The following is a 20,727-nucleotide window of genomic DNA, read 5'->3' as shown; positions in this document are numbered from 1 at the left end:
CCACCACAGGTGTTGTGTCCCTGGTTAGACTAATGGGTCAATTCCTTGACTGGTTTCGCACCCGGCTGCTAGTAATGGAATCGATAAGGTATCCCCCCTGCTCTTCTATGCCTCAACAAAGCCCCTGCCATTCTCAACTAGTGAGCAGGTCCCCTACAGTTGGGAGAAAGCCAGTAAGTGTAGATGCTACATGCTCTGGCTCCGATATATATTTGTTTACCTATCACAAGCAGATTGCTTCAGTCTTCTCCTTTCTGGCTGTTGAGTCAGTGGTTAGTGATTGCTCTTCTATTCAGGTTAATGTTCTTCCACTGAAGTTTTTGTCATGGAATGTCGCAGGAACTTCAAATCCACTCCCTGATCTAGAATGGGGTAACTTTATCGACTCCCATGGTGTTTGTCTTTATCAAGAGACCTGGGCTCTGTCCCCTATCCATAGATTCAGGTTCACGTCTCTAAGTACGAGTTACTTAACTTCGGTAACGATATATCTGGTAGAGACATTGTCTAGCTGCAGATTCCTTAACTTATAATTATCCCCAGGCGTCAGACTGGATCCGGAATTTCTTTTGCAGCGGCACCTCTGTGCGCCGGGGGACAGCGCCACATGACCCCGCCCTGACGTCGTCCACAGACCTGACGTCAGCGAGGGCATATCAGTCCCTCCCGGCGTGCTGACGTCAGTTTTCTACAGAGAAACTTTTTCGCGGCACAATGTGGAGCCACCAACAAAACTGTGAAAGTATGGGAACAATGTGCGAAGATGGAAAAATCCGCAAAACAGAGAGATCGGATGATGCATAACATCATCATAAAGGACAGTGTCAGACACTGTATATCAATAGACCAAGAAGTAAAGGCAGAGCATCGCTCTGAGAAACAGAGGCTAAGTAACAAGGGAAGAATATCCCGACAGACAACAGAAAGACTGCCATTACAACGCAGAACTGTGCTGGCCAACAAGGTTGGAGCACAGGAAGAACAATCCACTGCGAGATGACATTACAAGGAATGGTGCTTTCCCCTGTAGAGATCGAAGGGCCGAGGCACAGCCCAACAGATCCCAAGGAAGGCGACTGCAGAGGAGACAAGAAACCCTAAACCGAAGGAGGAGGCGGGAGGGAGGGAAAGAATAGGAGAAGACCCCACACTGGAAGGACCAGAGTGGAGGAATACAGAGAAAAGGAAAAAATAAATCCCCTGTGAAGGCATAGCGAAAAGCACCGCTCCACCGGAAGAGAAGCCACCCAGAGGGAGGCAGCTGCAGAAGGAAAAGTCTGAGAGGCTCGCACCAACTTGAGCACCCTGGATGGAGACCAGCGACAACTGAAAAGGGGCAAGGTAGAGAACTCCACCTGGAAAGTTCCTCGCAGAACGGGGAGGATGGGTGGGCGTTAAGGAATCTGCAGCTAAACGTCTCTACCAGATACATCGCTACCGAAGGTAAGTAACGCGTACATCTGATAAAGACCTCTAGCCGCAGACTAATTAACTTCGAATAGATACCACAGCCATACCCCAAGGGGGAGGTGGGTCTGCGACAGAACAACAAAAAGTGCCCTAGAGAGCAATGAGCCGGCAACAGGGTGACCGACTATAAGGAAAGCTGTGGCGGAGCAGCCAATCAGCAGACCAAGCAGCTCAGAAGAGCAAAAGACAATGGGAGCCAAAGGAACCACAAGACGACCCGAAGGGCGGAGGCAATGAAGGAAAGGCAGCTTGCAAAACAAGCCCCTGAACATCTGGATAAACAAACTGGCAGACCGGATCGTTCGGGGCAGGGCAGAGGCGGTGCATGATGGAACGAGCCACCGTTAACCCTACGCCGGCCGAGCACAGGTCCCCAGAAGGGCATCATAAAGGGAGGCTTTGAAAGGCAGAAGCGGCTCTATATTCCCTGAACCGTGGTGGTGAACATCCAACAGGGGGGGGTCGATAGGCAGGGGAACTGAAGGGGGCTGCATACGCAGAATGCGGGCCGCCATGGAAAAAACCCTCAAACGCCACACCAGCCTCAGTAGCCCTCCGAGGCGGGGACAGTAACTCATCCGTGGTTGACGGCTGTAAGCTGAGTCGCCCACTCCAAGGGGATTGTCCGGTGAACAGAGGATAAGACCATATCCAAAGGGTCGAAACCCCATGGATGAATGAGGGTCCTGAAGGGGCTCGTGAGGAGGCGGAGAATCCGCCGGAGCCAAACATTGCAAGGGAGGAAGAGGCAAGGACGGATCCGGATGTCGGGGTGACGCCGAACCTCCCCCGGAAGCCTCCGGAGAGGATTTGATGAGCTGGCGTCGAGGCGGCATCAGGGCGTCCTCGGTCGGAGCGGACTCGGCCTCGTCTGGCACCGAATCAGCCTCATAAAAACAGGCTCCAGTTCCGAAGTAATGAACGGAGCCGGAGCGGCAAGTCTACGGCGCCAGACCGGCGCTGACTCAGCTTCAACCACAACAGGCTCCGACTGTGAAGTAGGAAACGGAGCCGGAGCCGGGGAAGCAAGTCTACGGCCCCGGACCGACGCCGGCTCGGCCTTCGAAGAGACAGCCGCCTGTCTGGGGGGCCGAGTCGGACTCGGAGACAAGCTGCGAGTACCAGCAACCACATGCGTCGCCACAGGGAGCCCCACTGGACTATGCGGCGCTGTAGGGGTGTTACGGGCCGAAGAGGGGGACCCAGCCGGGCCGGACGACGCCATACCTCCATCATCACTAGAGGCAATGGGCTGAGTCGGCGCCAGGGGCAAAGGACTTCGGCTTAAGTTGTTGGCAGGCATCGCAATCCGTCGAGTCGTGGTGTTCATCCAGACACCACATGCAGATAAGGTGTGGGTCCGTCGTGGACCTTTACCGCAAACACGAGGCACACGTTTTAAAGACCGAAGGCATCGCACACTGTTCCAGACGCAAAGCGTCAAAAGGGGCCTGAAAACAGGCTAGAGGAACCGCTTACTCCGGATCCGGGTTGCACGCGGAAAAGAAGGAAACTGACGTCAGCGCACAGGGAGGGACTTATATAACCTCGCTGACGTCACGTCCGTGGAGGACGTCAGGGCGGGGTCATGTGGTCTCTGTCCCTCGGGGCCCAGAGGTGCTGCTGCAAAAAAAAAAAGCCAGATCCAGTCTGACGCCTGAGGATAATTCTAAGTTAAGGAATCTGCGGCTAGATGTCTATCAGATATGTAAATACAACCCTGGTGTGGAAGGGGTAGACCCTGAGATGGGTTAGGGATTTGGATTAACACTTCTCTACATTATCAAATTAAGAATATTCATATTGACTCACTAGATGTGATGCAGCGGCACTTACATTATCGTCTGGTATGGTTTTAAACATTTTTAATGTTTATAATAGAGTGAACCATAGACCAGTTGAGTAGGTGGTTCTCAATATCCTTGAGGCGGCAATTATAGAGCACATGAAGAGAGCTTTTCTTCTGGTGGCAGGAGATTTTAATACATTTGAGTCCCAGATTAGCAACCCTTTGGAACGGATGGCAGATTGTGATAGTTGGTGGGGTATTCCCCAGTTGTATTTACTTCAAAAGCTGGTCAGATATTGACCCTTAATTTTGATCTAAGAGCTGCAAACGGTAGGACACCCTCTGATCGTTCAGCTAAAATGACCTATATTAGACCTAGGTATGAGAGTCATATTGATTATTTTCTTGTAGACGTGAAGTTATGGTCGCATATAATAGATATGGAAGTGGTCGGTAGACTTGATTGTGACCATCATGAATTAACCCTGACCAACAATTTTAGGAAAAATCCAGCCCAGAATTGGTCTCGAGATTTGGGGTGCCTTTCTGCATCCAGTAATCAGCAAAATATAGTGGTTGATGGAGACACTGAACTCTTAGCAGAATGATTATAAACTCGCTTCTGTACCTCTGTGCTGCTTACACATATTATATAAATTACTAGAACTTTTGAATACCACTGTACCTGTGCTGTATTACTCCCTGTAATTGTGATTAATTGCCGGCTCATTGTGACTAATTGTTATGATTTTCAAATAAAGAAAAAAGCTCAGTCAGGACCATTCGCCTTTGAAAACCGAAGCAGGCCAAGTGCATTATCAGACTTATTAAGAGTGCGCTTAAATGCCAACTATTGACCAGTGTAATATTAGCCATTATGTCAATTTATTAAAATAAAAAAAAATCAGTGGTGGCGCTTCCAAGGACACCCTGCCTTTATGACAAAACATCAAAGAAGTCCAAACTACATAGTAGGACCGCTTTGTCATAACATTGCCTTTGACTGGTTACACAGTTTAAACATTTTTAACCATAGATATTAAACACCAGGAGGGAATATTTCCTTTCAGCAGAAACTGGAAAATAACCAATTTTGCTAAACTTACCATTATGGCACCCTATGGTGTAAATAGTATAACTTCAGCCTTATTACAAGACACACAAACCATGCTGTAAGCTGTCTATGACCAGACACGGGGTTAATACTCACATTTTTCTATTCAGCACTGCACCCCAAAAAGACCCAACTGCTCACAGGCCTTGTACTGTAAAAAGAATTGCAATAGGGAGTGCTACCAAAATACTTATACAATGGCTCGAACATTATCCAAAGTCATTCTTTAGTATCAAATTACCATGGTCAATCCATTCCAACTTCATGGAAAGTAATGGAACTCATTTTCAATGTTAAGTCATTTTTTCAAGGATCTCAACCTACTAATCCATTTGGCCTCAGCCTGGTGGATTTTTGTGAGATTATTCATTTACAATGGGTGAGGGTTTTTTCTAGATGGGTTCCAAATCTCAAAATGATTGTAATAGGACATGTATAGACAAATAGTGGAAGTTCAAAATGCGATTGCACAATAGCATATATTTTATCTGCTTAAAAAAGAAATGTGTATGCATTTGCTTCAAAGCCTTGATGCAGCTCTTGTTGAAAGGCGAAACGAGTTGGTTGGGCTGGATGTTTCTAGTTTGTGAAGAGTAAAAGTTTTTTGAGGACTCACCTCTACGTCTTCTCGTCTGTTTATGGACGAAAGGAAGAATCTTGACCCATCTGGATGGACTTTATGATTGAACTGTTTTTTGTTCTTAATATGGATATTAGTATAATGCCCCAGTGATTATTTTGGTAGCACTCCGTATTGCAATTTTTCTTTAACTTCACTCCTACTTCTAAGCTCTTTTGTTGCTCCCTCTGTGACCTATTCAGGCCATGGTCAGCTACTATTTATACCCTTCTGATTATCCGCAAGGTTCCTGGATCCCTAGAAACTACTTTACTCCTGTTTTAGAAGCCTAGCTGAAGCTGTGTCTTCAGATCACACCATGTTGCCGTGTATTAGCCCACAAGATTTGCAGCTAAATTTGAGCAGCATCTCATCCCAGGGCAAGCGGCAGGTGCTTGATGTCATCCTCCTTCACTGAGACCTTTGTGAAGCTTTGCTTTCTCAAATCTCTGGTATCAATATTGTGGTAATTAAGATCATTGTACATGTGGATACCTCCTGAATCAATAAATTCCCATAAAACAATGCACTCACCACTCCTGTTCCCTGGTTTACTTCATGTCGGTCTGAAAAGCATGCCTATATGAGCCACAAACCCTCAGAGAATAATCAGCGGCCATATCACGAATATCTTCAATGCCCATACACAGGCTTGAAGGGATTTATGCACAGGTATTGCTGAAATTATATTGCTTCTAGCACATCAACTAAAAGTACTCAGAAAACGTAAGAGTTAGTATATGAGCTTGGGGCAATACAGCTCAGAAACACGAAGATTTTATCACTGCTCTGTTTTTCCTAGGATTTGCAGCGGACAGCACAATTTCAAAAAAAGCAGATTCATAGGCCCCTTCAGAGCCTGCACACGAAAGACATTCATTAAACAGCTCCAGGATCAATAAGTTCAGCTCTTATTCCTACTTAACCCAAGTCAAAATGAAGCTTGCTGAAACAAGGCTTGACACTTAGCAACCTCATTTGTACAAACCACTGGGATTACATTTGAAAGAAACATATTGAGCAGTGCTTTTTCTTTACTGCACAATGGAAAATGCCCTAGAACGTTGCATGCTGCAAAGAACACAAAGGTAAAGCGCCTTGTGCAATTCGCACACATTCCCAGCATGAACACAGTTCCACAATGCCTTCAAATAAACAAATATCCGCATGATTCATAAAAATTAATATTAAGATGTCCTTGTGCTGGGTCTAAATAAACACAAATTCTCATAGCTAAACTTCATTCACGGTGTGAACTGTGTAGACAAATTATCCAATGTATCCTGCAGGTTTCTTTACTACTTCACTTGCTTCTTCATACAGTAGAGCACTTTGCTGTCACCGAAGTCCCTATGGGTGCAGTATGAATATGAATTTCTTAGCAGTCCTCTCCCTTTTGACCGGGTGGAGCAGGAATAGGCCCAGAGCAGACAGTAAAAAACATTTATTAGCCCAGTTCTTTCTTGTTATCTGGAGACAAAGAACCAGGCAGTGTAATGTAGGCCTGCAATAACAGAGCACCAAGCACTCCACAATAAATATATATTGTTGCACATGTTCTATGTTGAAAATCATTATTCAGCTGATCTTTGATAATCATCTAATTATAAGAGCAGGAAGGTGTGTTAAATGCCTACCAATAACGTTTTATCTAATACAATCAAATCATAATGCGGTGCAAACATATCTCTACCAATGTACTTGCATGTCATGGTGTGGACTTGGCTGCTGTAAAGAGGTGGTTTGATTATTGAGAAATCATACAAGAGGGAGGTGAAATAATGAAGTAACTTGGAAGAATACATTTAAAGAAAGGACCTAATGAAAGGAGTTAGGCGCAAGAAAGAAGGGAGGAATATTTGACAATATGAAGGAAGAAGGAAATAAACATAAATGTCTTTAAATGCACTGGAAAAACTATCCCTGTGATTTTATATGGAGCAAAAAACACAGATTAAGCCCCGATAACCACAGATTTTCACAATTTTTAAAACCCTGGAAAACACTAAAAACACCCCACCAGAATTCACAGCAAACAAACTAACAAGAAGAAAGGATATTTATCACTATAGGGGTTGATTTGGAAAGGGAAAGGCGCCTACGAAATGAACACCCTCTGACAATTTCCACATTTGACTTACACAACAAAATATCCCTGGATTTTTGTCTATCATGGTATTTTAGGATTGTATTGTTATTATGGTGTGCTTCAATGCCCAAAATTAAACTTTTGATTTGAGAAGAGCAAACTGGAAAGCAGGCTTGTGGTATGAAAGTTAATGGGGGTTTGGGCGAGTTAAACGTCCTAGGTGGGATCCCGCAGACAAGGGTGAAGAGAGCCAAGAGGGAGAAGAGAGGCATGGTATTTTCGATGAGGGAGAACAGAGATAAGAGGATAGAGGTAATATGATAAAGTTGGAGTGACATGATTAAGTTGAGGCGATAGGTTGGATGGGGAAGCAAAAATGGTAAGAACATAGTAGTTGGAAGAAAAAGCAGGTTAAGATGAGGGCAGGTGAGGTGGGCAGTATGCCGAGACAGGGAATGCTGAGAAAAGCAGAAGGAAGAAAGGCTACAAATGGTGGAGTGGGTAACTCAGGAAGGAGAAGTATTAGAAGGGTACAGACCTTAAAAGTGTGTAATGAGGGAGAGGGCAATTTGAAATCGCAAGGGATCATAGGTCATCGGAATGAAGAGGCGGCATAGGGAGGGTATGTACGGTCAATGAAGGAGAACAACACATTTGTAGAGCAAGTAATGACAATGGCCTAGATTCCTTGCTGAGGTTGGCTTATAGGACGTAACGAGATCAATGGGCACCTACTTTGAGTACAGGTGCATATCTCACTATCTGTGCCAGTGCAAGATGGCAGAGTGGGAGGCTAGACATTCCCAGTTAGAATAGTGAGGGTGTGATGGTCTCATGATAACCTGGAAGGTGGCCAATCCTCAGTCACGTGCAAGCAGCATGTACATGCAGCAATACGGCTACAAAATCCAAACTCCTCCATTAGAAAAAGAAATCAGATTCTACTACTTACCAAGACAATAGGGGTTAGTTGAATTAAAGTTCAGGGCAAATTCATGCGATACCTATAAAAAGAAAAATCAAATATCAAGAAAAAACAATAAGTACATTTAGAAGATTAAAGGAGAACTAGACAATATATTACCTGCCAGTTTGGAGGGACCTGAGCACCAAATCCAAATGCAGGGAATTGTTTATCACTACAAAGAAAGGGAAAGACACACATGAACATTTTAACTTCATTATTGTTCATCTTATTGCTATTAGACGGTTTCAATCCACATAAATGGAACACCACAATGAAAAATGAACCTCATTTGCACCAAACAGTTGAAATGTTATTGTGAGCAAAAATAATTCTAATGATGGTGAAAAAGTGCCAAGTGCAACTGAAATAATCTCAGTGATCATCTATACTCCCACAGCCCTAAATTGGGGGTTTTCACTGCACAATCGAAGAGGAGCTTTCAGGTATGCAGATTTTCATCATTAGTTTCACTGAGGATATGGAAAAAGCCTGACTGGGTTGAGGAGTGGTTGTTCCTCTAGTTCTTTCCCACAGAGACATATTACGCTAGAATTTAGCTACAGATCATTTAAACTTCTCTTACCGGCTTAAGGACAGCTAGGATAACAGTCTAATACTCAGTTCCAAATGATTTGTTTGAGTCTTTCACTTATAAGAAAAGACTGGTCTTCTACCTTTAAAGTAAGCATGCTTGATACCCTTATCCCCAATGTTAATCTATCAATCAGGGAATGGGTGTGACCGCTTTGGTGATTGCAAACAGCAGGCCCAGTTGGGCAGTATATGTTAAGGTGGGCACTCTGGTAAGGGGATTTAGTTGTTATATTTAAATACTCTATGATGGGGAGGAGTCCTGGAACGGAGGCAGAAACCCTTGTGTAAACTGAGTTTACACTAATGATGCAAACCACCTAACTACACACACCGGGTATGGGGTCTGTTGCTGATCCAGAGATCACTAATATATCCCTGTGCTCACATAGTGAGGGTAGGCCCAGATAGACCTATTAGTTGCCATGGTTGGGCTGTTCATGTATACAGTCTGCTAGTGATGTCGAATACATTGCTCAGTTGTATTTATTTACCTATCGCAGCACACCTGCTTAAAAATAGACTAAGATAGTTTCAATTTAGTTATTGTAAATTTTCTTTGTGTCTTTCCCTTGTTTACTATGGACAGGCATGAGTGAGAAACGAAAGGTGACGATCGGTTTCCAAGGTTCCCTTGGGTACTAGAGGTTCATGTTCTAGGTTTGCCAAAATTCTCTTACTTTAGCTCAGGTGAGGCACTGTGAGCTAGTCTGATTTGAGCCTACCGGTACTGACAAGGTAGACTCAGGCCCTACATTCTAACGTCCTGTTCTCCCTAGGAACAGCTCTGCTTCCAAGCAGAATCCCTGTAACATGATGCCACCAAAATGGTCTGGTACCTATTCAGTAGATCTGCTGAGATAGTACTTGTGCGTGCCCATAGTACCCTTGGACCTACCAACTGAGACATGAGTGGTGTTGGGGGATATATATGCTCCACAGTATTTTAGGAAGTACCTATATTTTTCTGTTGGTTATTCAAGTGTGAACCTTTAAAAGGATTTCCCACATTTCTATTTGCACTTTGCTTTCATTACTATTTTAATAATGGCGCAGCACAGCGTATACCAATTGCTGACAATTGCAGACCTGCAGTCTGTGCACATGTAACTTTGCATGGCCTTGTTGTTTCAGGCAGTGACTTTATCTTTGTGGTTGAAGCCCACGATAGCTACCAATTAGAACTCTTATTCTTGGGTCAATTTTCCAGCCGTGGATGCTAATACAGGCACACTTCATGAATACACAAATGTTAATCCACCGCAAGCATTTATAGCGTATCTGCTCTTACACATTCCACTTTCAGATTGGGAACATCAAAACTGGTTCTGAGGCGCCCTTATTACTAAGGGGGCCCATGCGTACAGGAGCAAGTATGTGTATAAATCATCGATAAAACAAATCGCCATACATAGGTGTCTTATTCTTCACTTCCAGCTCAAGACATATTAGCCCCTTCAAACTGTCATCCAGTTAAACAAATAACTGCAGTGTCCACATCTGTTGTGGGTACTACAAGCCACAACTATTCTTTGACATCTCTCAGGTATTGGTTCCATAGGCAGCGAAACTTTTATTTATTGAATGCTGTACATTAAATGCTCCATTGCCACTACATTCCCCAGATTGACCTAAACAGGACACCTGTCTGCACACGTTTCGCCACTCAAAGAGGAAAAAATTGTTAAGACTGCAGTTTACATCCTGGCATTTAAAACTTGCCTTCTAACAATAGGAAAGTGGACAATCTACAGCCCACCGACTGAGAGAAACGTTTCCTAACTACACATCATCTAAAGGGGGAACAACCTATACAACGCAACTTTTACAACGCACTACCATTACAACGAAACTGTTACAACGCGACAGCATTGACAACGCAGGACATTACAACGCAAGTCTTTACATCGACTTGCACTAGATGGCGTGCTAACATTAAAAATAGTGTAGTTTACTATCCCAACACCTTCCCTACTGTTACGTGGACTGGAGTTGGAATAGTAAATTACACTTTTTTAATGTTAGCACGCCATCTAGTGCAAGTCGATGTAAAGACTTGCGTTGTAATGTCCTGCGTTGTCAATGCACTCGCGTTGTAAAACTTCAGTTGTAACAGCATGCGTTGTAACAGCATGCGTTGTAACGTCATACATCCCATCTAAAGGGCTAATTTCCAGTATTTATTTGCCATTAACTGGGAGAGATCCTAATTTACAATGGCCCTACTTGAGGCATGTGCAGAATATTCTGCAGCAGAGTACTGGGTTACACTTAAGACCCCTGGAATATGAACAGCTTACCACAACTGACTGGAGCAGAGCGACCAACAGGATTTTGGTGGCAAAGCCATTGATTGCTCAGAAGTGGAAATTAGCTGGAGTGCAGACAATCCAAGAGCAGGCAGGTAAACAATAGACTTGTGGAGTATCTATCAGAACAGACAAGAATATTGGGATCTTTGAAATCCCTGAGGCTGGTGGAACAACTGCACATTTAAGCGCTAGACACATTAAGTACATAAGCAAGAGATAAGTTGAATGTATGGCAGCATGGAGACTTGCTGTTTGATACCCGCCAGGAGTTGGGGGCAGGGGGCTGTTTCTCAAAATCTCATCCTTTTCGAAGACATTTGTCTCCTTTCTTCATTCCCCCTAGCAGAATTCAATCAGGGTTGTCTGCAACAGGCAACCTCAAGATTTCCCCAATAACCTCTTTCGCCTGACAACAAAAGTTACTGGATCTTACTGTAGATCCACCATATTAGCAAAAGGTCCCCTCACCCCCAGAGTTCATCAAGCATGTATCCAAGCAAGACAACCATTTTCTTCATCTGGCAAGTATCCTGTTTTTGTTGTAAGAAATTCCTGAGTATCTGTCTGACCCTGAAATATATGACTAAAATGTAAGTAAAAAGACAGATCAGACCCCATGGTGACAAATTTTTTGCAATTCTCTTTATTAGATTATAAGGAACATATAACAATGCAGCCGACATATAATATGCAGGCCAGTTCGCAGGTGTGGGGTAGAGTGTGTTGTTAAATATACATCCTGGAATCATTAGACAAGTGGTACAAAACAAATCAGGGAATCCCTCCAACAAGAGCATGGTGTAAAATGCAGCCTGCCTGGTATGTACCATACATCTATGATTGTGACAGGCCATGGTAGTCCCTCAACAGGTCCCACACCTTTCGGAACTTATGTGGGCACACTCTCCCTCCCTGGAAACTTGACCCAGAAATACATTTTTCACAAGCCAAAGAAAGAGCTGTCGGCACCTGCCTTTATCACTGGGTTCACTACCAAATATCTCAATTTATAGTACCTCATTTTCACCTTTTCAGGAATTCAAAAATCCATTGGCTTCCTTTCAAATGACAATCCAGTACTTTTCAAATGCGTCCATCATGTAGCGCCCTCCCTTTCTACTGCACCTGAATGTCCTACCTTCCACTGATGGGGCATAATCAGGATTTAGGTGAAAGGGGCAGGAAAGGTGGTTAACAGAAGACATTTAATTTGTGTAATTTTATCTGAGGAAGTGAACAATGTTGACATGGCTGAGTTAATGTACAAATAATTTGATCTGATGTTTTGGTAACCATAAAATAACCCACAAGGGCTGCACTGCTATGGCTTGTTCGCTAAAAAGCATCTTTTCCCCTAATTCCTTAATTGCTGAGTGACCTAGTAACCTGAGCTGTGAAGACTGACTGGGTTACTGAGGCATGCTAAGCATCTCTTGTCTGTAGGTTCAATTAATATAGTTTTCCTGATCTATACCAATTTCCCATTCCAATAATTATTCACTCTGTATGTTTTGCAATTCATGGCTTAGATCATCCAGAAAAGCATAGATCACAACAATGTTTCCTAAACAATATATGATTCCTGGCATTGGACAGTGCTGGATAATTGGCTTAATATAACAATTCAATCAATCATTACTTTATTCGGTATAAAAAAAATACCATAAAAGTACAAATAAAATACATCAAAGTTAAAAACCAATTCAACAATCTAATATTCTCCATAATACATATTCAATACATCAATGATTAGGTGCCCCTCCCCTCAGCCAATTCCTTCATAAAGTCATAAAAGGAGTAACATCAAGGGAAACCAATGTTCTTCAAATACCCCTTGTTGCTCTAAGCCTGACCGCTGCCCTTAAGAAATTTACAGTACAAAGCATCCAGGGAACGGTTTTAAAAATAACAAGGCCACCCTTGCGTGTTTGAATCTAGCTTTCTTTAAAATTACTTACACTTCTAACTCTTGTGAGTTTGACTCACAAATATGTTACATTCACCATCGCCCACGAGAAGGAGACTACTGCTCCTATGAACTACTTGTCAGATGACAGCAAGGAGAGCTCAAAGAGCAAGTTTCAGAAAAGCTTTTGGGGGAAAGACTAACAGTTCAGATGTAAGGATTTCTACAAAGAAGGGAACAGATTCCCTAGTGGCTAATTGCAGCTGAAAAGTAGAATTATAGCTGAAAAATACAATTATAGATTATTTCTAGTACTAATTTTTGACTTTGACCACTTTCATCTCCAGCAATGACTCCAATTCCTTAATTGATGATCTCACCACAACAAGAGAAGTAGTTACATGGATCATTTGTTGCTTTCACTTCACTTGGTTTTTGAATGTGTTGGTGTTGCTTGCCATGTCAAGTTTTTAAAAATGTGCAAAATGGTTACAAGAAAAATTACGTTTAAAAACCACCAAATATCTGAACCATTATATATTGAAAACAGTTCAAGTAGAAACATCTTTAGTTCTGTTTTGCTTAGGAAGCCTAGACCATTCTAAAGAGAAGACTGGAGGGCTGATCACTTCGAAATTCAAGCTCTCTTGATATGGACCCTGCAAGACCTCCCTCTTGCTCAACACACATTCACAGGAGTTAAAGGAATAGAATTTCCAAATGTTCAGACATGATCATTGTTATAGCTGCCAGCCTTAGGGTGCTCTTCCCCCAAACATTTTGCCTCCTTCACTCCTGTTATGCGGAATTAGTTTTTCTTGGCTTTAGCACTGCTAACCAGTGTTAAAGTGCTTTTACTCACTCCCTGAAACATGGTAAAATTGGCTTACATCTGATTGGCATAGTTAGTTTACTTATAAGTCCCTAGTAAAGTGGTATACCATATACCCAGGGCCAGTAAATTAAATATTACTAGAGGGCCTGCAGCACTTATTGTGCTACCTATTTAAGTAGCACCTTAAACAGGGCTCAGGCCTCCCATTGCAGCCAATGTGCAGTTTTAAACTGTCAATTCAACATGGCAAAATAAACCTTTTGCCAACCCTGACACTCCCCCCCCCTTTTTTTTATACGTGTAAATCACCTCTAGGGTAGGCCCTAAACAGCCCACAGTGCAGGGTGCGTTGTATTTTAAAAGGTTGAACATTTACTTTTAAGTTTTACATGTCTTGGTAGTAAAAAACTCCCAAATTTGTTTCTCATTACTGTGAGGCCTACCACTCTCATAACAAAGGGTTACGTTATTACATTACAATTTTTGTTTGGGAGCAGGTAGAAATGTCATGTTTGGGGTCTATAAAATTGTAATTTAAAATTCTCTTTAATGGCAAAGTCGGACTTTAGGTCACAAATCTGAAAATGCCACATTTAGAAAGTTGGAATTTCCTTGTTCTAACCCTTTGGTGCCTGTTCCTAAATCACACGACTAAGTGAAGTTGGCCTTTGTGTATTCCTCCCAGACAACCACAAAATAAATAGAGGGATTGGGTGTTGGAACAATGAGAGGCAGAGCTGTGCACAGCCCAATGTGCACTTCAAAGACACTGCCTCAGCTCACACACAAAGAACTTCACACTAGGCTTTTGTGACTCCAGACAACCTGGCACCATGGCAAGGAGGCAGGAAATTGCAAGCACCTCTGGTGAGGGGAAAACTCCAGAAGTTTCTTCCACTTCAGAGCTGACACCAGGTTTAAAATTAGGATCCTCAGTCCCACTCTTCAGTTCACTTCTGGACCTGTGGAAGGATTCTCAAAGGACTGCCCTGCTGCCTGTGGTTTGCGGTGTACTTCAGAGGACTGTTTTGCAGCATCAAGAGAACTGCCCTGCTGCCTGAAGCCTGCCTGTCAGCTTGAACCTAAGACTTTCAGAGTGACACCAAGGGCTAGTTGGCTGGCACTCTGATCAGCGCCTCAGGGACAGAAAAGTATCCAGTATTTTCGACTTCCGTAGGAGACTTTGTCCAAACGTAGAAATCTTCACTGTGACTTCGTCCACCGGCTCCCAGATGATAACGCCTCTTCAAACACTGCCGGCTGCCTTTCCCTGCTGAACTTCACCTTCTCATTTTTTAACAAAATTCCTCTATGTCCACAGTTAAGTGGAGACCAGGTCCAATCTACTTCGTGCATACGAACCATGCTACATAAAGGTTGGCCATAACTTTCGAGCTTGCCCCAGTGTCGCAAGATTAGATGTCCGCACTTGGCACTTTAATATTTTAGAAGCTATTTTTCACAGTAAAAATTCTTAACCCCAGTTCTACTAATTAGATTTGTGCCGTTTTAGTGTCAATTTATTAAAATGTACCCTACTTTTCTAGTTTGGTGTAGGCTTTTTTGCGTGTTTTGTTTTTACTTTATCGCAGTTCAAATGCTGAATAAATACTTAACACATTGCCTCGGAGTTAAGTTTGACTGCTTTTGTGTCAAGCTACCAGAGGGTTAAGCACAGGTTAATTTGGTGACTTTTTGTGGCCCTCCTTGACCAGGATTATGGCTGTTGCTTGAGAAGGACTCACAACCCCCCTCAACTAACAACCCAATATCTCACAATCATTAAGGAGGATAGGAGGATTGATAACAAAAAAATACCAAGCAGTGAATGATAAAAAATGAGAGGTGGAAGGCTGAAAGCCCCTCAACTCTAGCAAAGACACCAGCAGTGAGCAGTAATCATAGAGCAAAATGGTTCCTGTATGCATGCTTTCATCGTGCACAGCTTAAAATGTGCACAAATCAGATCTTTATTAAGTGATGGAAATCAGTTTCCTGGTTCATTTTCAACAAAATGTATGGTAACTTACTGATTTAATAGTGTATCGCTCTTGGTCGTAGCATAAGATTGGTGTTGTATGTCTGGTACTTCAGAAGCATGTGCTATAAATCTTAACAGAAACCTTCAAGGAAATCAACTGTCCAAAGTAAGTAATTGACCAGTCCCGAGGTGTCATCACTAACTCAGAACTAGAGATAAAAATCGTGCACTACACAGGGAAATAGTACCATGACACCAGGCAATGAATCAGTAATGTTGTCCCTCTTATCTTGGTTATTTTGGACTCAAAGGAAAGTAGAAGTTGAGGGCTCACAAACAAAAGAAAAAAAGTTATTCATCAGTAATGTGTCTAGTGGATACATCTTCCTACAGGTTCATCTTATAAATTTCCTGAGGTGCCAGGCTACAGCCAGAAAACTTTCCATGCGCAAATGCTCTCCAGCAATTGCCTAGAGATGCCACATCACTCAAGTCCCAGCTCTGATGTCTTAAAAGTGACACTAGCCAAAATATAGTACCACAGGAGGAAATAGCTCAACTAGGCCGAGCTTATAAAGACGCTCCAACTCCCCAGAAAAATTGAGAGGGATAGAAAGCAGGAATGGTGTCAGACTGGACCATATGAATGGCATAACTCTTTCGTAGGAAGGATGGACAAATGCACGAAACCACTGTCTTAGCAAATGACGGTAAACAGTGCCCAGTGCGACAGGGCCTGTAACTCTCTGAACCTATGGGCCGAAGTAATCAGGACTAGGAAAGTCTTTAACGCTAGAAGGAGAACAGAGCAACTATGATTCGGTTAGAATAGTAACACGATGAGAGAAGTCAATATTACATTTCAGTCCCATTATGGAACAACAGAGGGCATGGGTGGAAATATTCTATAAACATTTCGACAAACATACCACTAGAGATGGTCTGAACTTAAAAAGGCTGGTCAGGAAGGCACAGTAATGCAGAAAGAGTAGTCAAATAGTATTTAATGGTATAAACCAACAAGCCCTCTTGGACAAGGGAAACAAATCTCAGCACACCAGACACGCAAACCTAGAACAAATGTAAGCCTGCCACTAACAAAACAAATGTATTCCAGTGCCCACATATACAGTTTTCTGGTCAGTTAAGAGAACACCTGCTACCCCTTGCTGTGAACCGACTGCCTCTAACTATTACAGCTCAATCTTCACACTTGCATATGAACTGTCAGAGGATGGAGGAGGAGGACTAGACCATCCAGCTGCAAAAGTAAATCTATTCTGTCTATGAGGGTAAGTGGAAGTCGAAAGCTTAGTTCCAACACATCAGTGTACCAAGGGCTTCTCACCCAATCTGGGGATAGAAGGAAAAGCTGCATGTCATACTCCGGGACCTTCTGCAGAACCCTTGAGAGTAGCTGAACGGAAGAGAATATAAAGCACGGCATGTGATTAGCTTAGTCAGAAGACACCCTCACAGAGAACTACTTAGTTGGGAGTGCAGGACACACTAGAGGGGGGAATTTCCTATTTAGCTTTGAGAAGATCAAACCCATCATATCAAAGTAAAACTCGTTATTTTCCTCCAGCGACAGATGACTTAAGGCAGCCACCTTCACTTTCAGAATGCCAGTCAACTGAACTGCCTGAGCCAAGTGCCACAAGCTGCAGCCTCTCAGGACAGCATCAGTGAGCCCATTTTGCCCAGATGGTTGAGATAATAGACAGCTGTAATGTTATCACAAAGAAGCTGCATCACATGCTTGTAGATGGATGGAGGAAACACCTTAAAGGCCATTGGACCAGCCCTCAATTCCAACAAATTGCTGTGCATTGATTGGTCTGACTGAGACCAAGGGCTCCTTACACAGTGATTTCCCTCCAGATGAATGCCCCAGCCAAATGCGTAGGATCGATAACAGTGGCCTGTGACTGAAGGGAAGACCCATCAGTAAGTTGAAGGCCAGCATCCACCAATCAAGGTCGGGAAGAACAGAGCAGGTCATCCCCATGCAAATGGAGATTCTCCTGGTGTTGAAGCCACTTATTTCTCAGACACCACTAAGATGACCTCATCCACCTTAAGGTGTGCGGCACTAACAAGATGCACAAAGTCATAAAGCCCTGAAGGTAACAAACTTAGTCTGAACATCCAACTCATTTCAACAATGTTCAAGATCCTCAGAGACAGAGGACAGACGTTCATGCAAGTCGTGTCCAGCCCTGCTCCAAGAACGATGGTTTCTGAGCTAGGACACGTGGGACCTCTTTGGGTAGGAGAAACACGCCATTAAAGTAGGGGCAGGCTGTTCTACAGACTGCATGACAGCAGAAGAGGGGACCCCACCTTCACCAGCCAATTTTCCAAGTACGGAAATGCATGGGCTTCTGATCTCCTGAGGGAGATCGCCACCACAGCCAGTACTTTGGTGAAGACTCCTAAAGGGGAGGTTGTGAGACCAAAATGCACTACATGTCATTGGAAGTGCCAAGGTCTGAGTGTGGAGCAGAAGTACTACCTGTAAACCAAGAGGATCAGAAGGCAGAAATGGTGGGCCTGGTGAACCTGTAATTCGCCGCAATCCTGCACTTTCAGAGCCAGGGTGACCGGACCCAGAGACAACATTTTCAACTTCTCCTGACACAGGGATTCAGGAGCCCACCCCGGGACATAGCTGTTTGCTCTGACTCAGCAGGAGCTTTGACAGCTCCTGCCAAGTCAAAACAAACATGAACTCTCCTCCCAGCAAGTGGGAGCAGTCAAACCACAACTACTTGATGGGAGCAGAGTTTTCGTCTATTTCCCTGCCCACTGTCATGCGGGAAGCAGGGAGTCATCAGGGACCACAGGGCATTCAGGCTCCCCAACGGTGCAGACTGGATACCCTGTGTAGGCTCCAGGGCAACCAGCATAACAAGGCTGGGCCCCGGGGGATGGAGTCACTGTGGCCGAAATTGAACCAGGGAGTGGGTGCATGGTCCCCTCCCCGATTCAATTTTGGCTGGGTCCAGGGAGATGGGGTCCCAGGGGGGCCGCGCCCCACCTCCCCGTTTTCATTAGTAGCATGTAACGGTCTTCCCGCCTTTTCCCATGTTGATGGACAGCTTAACAAAAGGTCCACAAACATGTTTGAAGCTGATTTTGGCGACGCGTTATTGATGCAGAGAAATAAGAGGACATCTCCACCAGACAAAGAAGCACTTAATTTAGTTAAGGGGGAAGTACTCATGTTTAGTGGAGAATAACCTCTTTGAAGTCTTGTCTTCTCTTGACGAGGATTCAAGTTATCACAGATTTATGGATGAAGAGGCTCAAGGAACAATCACATTGTCAAAATTACCTGCCCACAAGTCCACTGGAAACATCAACCAGTGGTCCTTTACGCAGCTGTAGTGCAGAATATGCACAAGACATTTACCCAAAGAGGTAGCACTTACTAATTAACCAGACAAAAGTGCTCCAGTTGGGTAGATGATTTCATCAAAACTGGGAACACTTCTGGGGAAAAAAAAAAAGATTCCAGTCTGGCCAGGTGCTCTTTTCACAGAAATTAAACCTCAACAGGAAGCACTTACAAATATAAACATAGCAGGTGCTCCAGTTGAAGCTCCGCTTCAGTAAAGCACAAACATTCATAACTGCTTGGGGATGGTGAAGGCAAATCGAATGAGTTTCCCACCGTATTCCACGTTGAAAGACAAATGTGAAATCCTTAATCGAGGTGAATTTATCGTTGATCTAATGGAGCTCAATCTGATCTGAAGTGAATGGGACACTGACTCTGACCCTTGAACCAGCCAGGACATTTCACAGTTGCGGGGGGCATCGGCGGACCGGAACAGCGGACGGGACTGCGAGGTCCAGGGTGCACGCCTACAACCTCCGCGAGCACACCTGGAGCCTCTTCCCTGCCCCGCCTCCGCTAAACCCACGCCTCGCGGCCCCCGCTTCGCGGGAGCCGCTCGGAGGCTTTGAGTATTTATTGCCAGCTCCTGGAGGAGCGCGTTGGGACACTGACTCTGACCCTTGAACCAGCCAGGACATTTCACAGTTGCGGGGGGCATCGGCGGACCGGAACAGCGGACGGGACTGCGAGGTCCAGGGTGCACGCCTACAACCTCCGCGAGCACACCTGGAGCCTCTTCCCTGCCCCGCCTCCGCTAAACCCACGCCTCGCGGCCCCCGCTTCGCGGGAGCCGCTCGGAGGCTTTGAGTATTTATTGCCAGCTCCTGGAGGAGCGCGTTGGGACACTGACTCTGACCCTTGAACCAGCCAGGACATTTCACAGTTGCGGGGGGCATCGGCGGACCGGAACAGCGGACGGGACTGCGAGGTCCAGGGTGCACGCCTACAACCTCCGCGAGCACACCTGGCGCCTCTTCCCTGCCCCGCCTCCTACACGCCCCCTCTCCTATAGTAAGGGCCAAGCAAACACGCGCCAGCGGTACGCGCACGGTCGCAGCTCGGACGAAGACCGGACAAAGAGCGGGCCGTTTGAGGCCGTTAGAGGACGGGAGAGGTCGGGCCCGGGCCATTCCCCCTGGATCTCCCAACCTACCAGTAGACACAGAGGGTCACTACTGGCACGTGTCTGCAGGGATGCCACCAATTGAAACCAGAAGCAAAAGCGCCATGGCTGGCGCATCGACCTCCAAGGGTACACTGGACAAATACTTTGTAAAAGCTGGGTCATTGCTAATAGAGGACATTACGTTACTGGAAAGACGAATCTCTCAAGAACTGGACTGGGTGCGGAGATCGTCCATGGGTCCTCTGGCACAGGCAAAATCTCCTGTGGTAAGCTCTGAACTGATTGTGTTGGACACAGGGGGGGATGGCACGAATAATCTCACTGGGTCCCCGGATATATTAAATTACACCTCACAGTCAAGTCGAAAGGACCCTAGTGATTGTATTGATTTTAGCATGTTAACCCTCCCGCCTGCTCAACCCCTCCCTAAATCTATAAATCAAAGCCCCGTGACTGATAGGGATAATCCCAACTCTAAAACTGCTAAAGTGAACAAGCAAAAGGGGATTAGGGAAGGAGCTA

The 20,727-nt window shown here is 44.6% G+C and overlaps 1 protein-coding gene across 19 annotated transcripts in view; it reads right to left on the bottom strand.

Moving 5' to 3' along the window:
• Positions 1-20,727, bottom strand: part of LOC146812053 (copine-1-like) — a 633,944-nt gene that overhangs the window by 97,190 nt on the left and 516,027 nt on the right. For all 19 annotated transcript variants that reach the window (XM_085619050.1, XM_085619045.1, XM_085619042.1 and 16 more), the window contains 2 exons: positions 8,166-8,220; positions 8,034-8,085 (listed from right to left, as the gene is read on the bottom strand). In XM_085619050.1, the coding sequence (XP_085475176.1) occupies positions 8,034-8,085; positions 8,166-8,220 (107 nt within the window). The remainder of the gene's footprint in view (positions 1-8,033; positions 8,086-8,165; positions 8,221-20,727) is intronic.

The sequence above is a fragment of the Triturus cristatus genome, chromosome 7, assembly GCF_964204655.1.
Source record: "Triturus cristatus chromosome 7, aTriCri1.1, whole genome shotgun sequence".
Taxonomy (NCBI): domain Eukaryota; kingdom Metazoa; phylum Chordata; class Amphibia; order Caudata; family Salamandridae; genus Triturus; species Triturus cristatus.
Note: the sequence above shows the minus strand (reverse complement) of the source record. Positions and strands in the feature narration are given on the sequence as shown.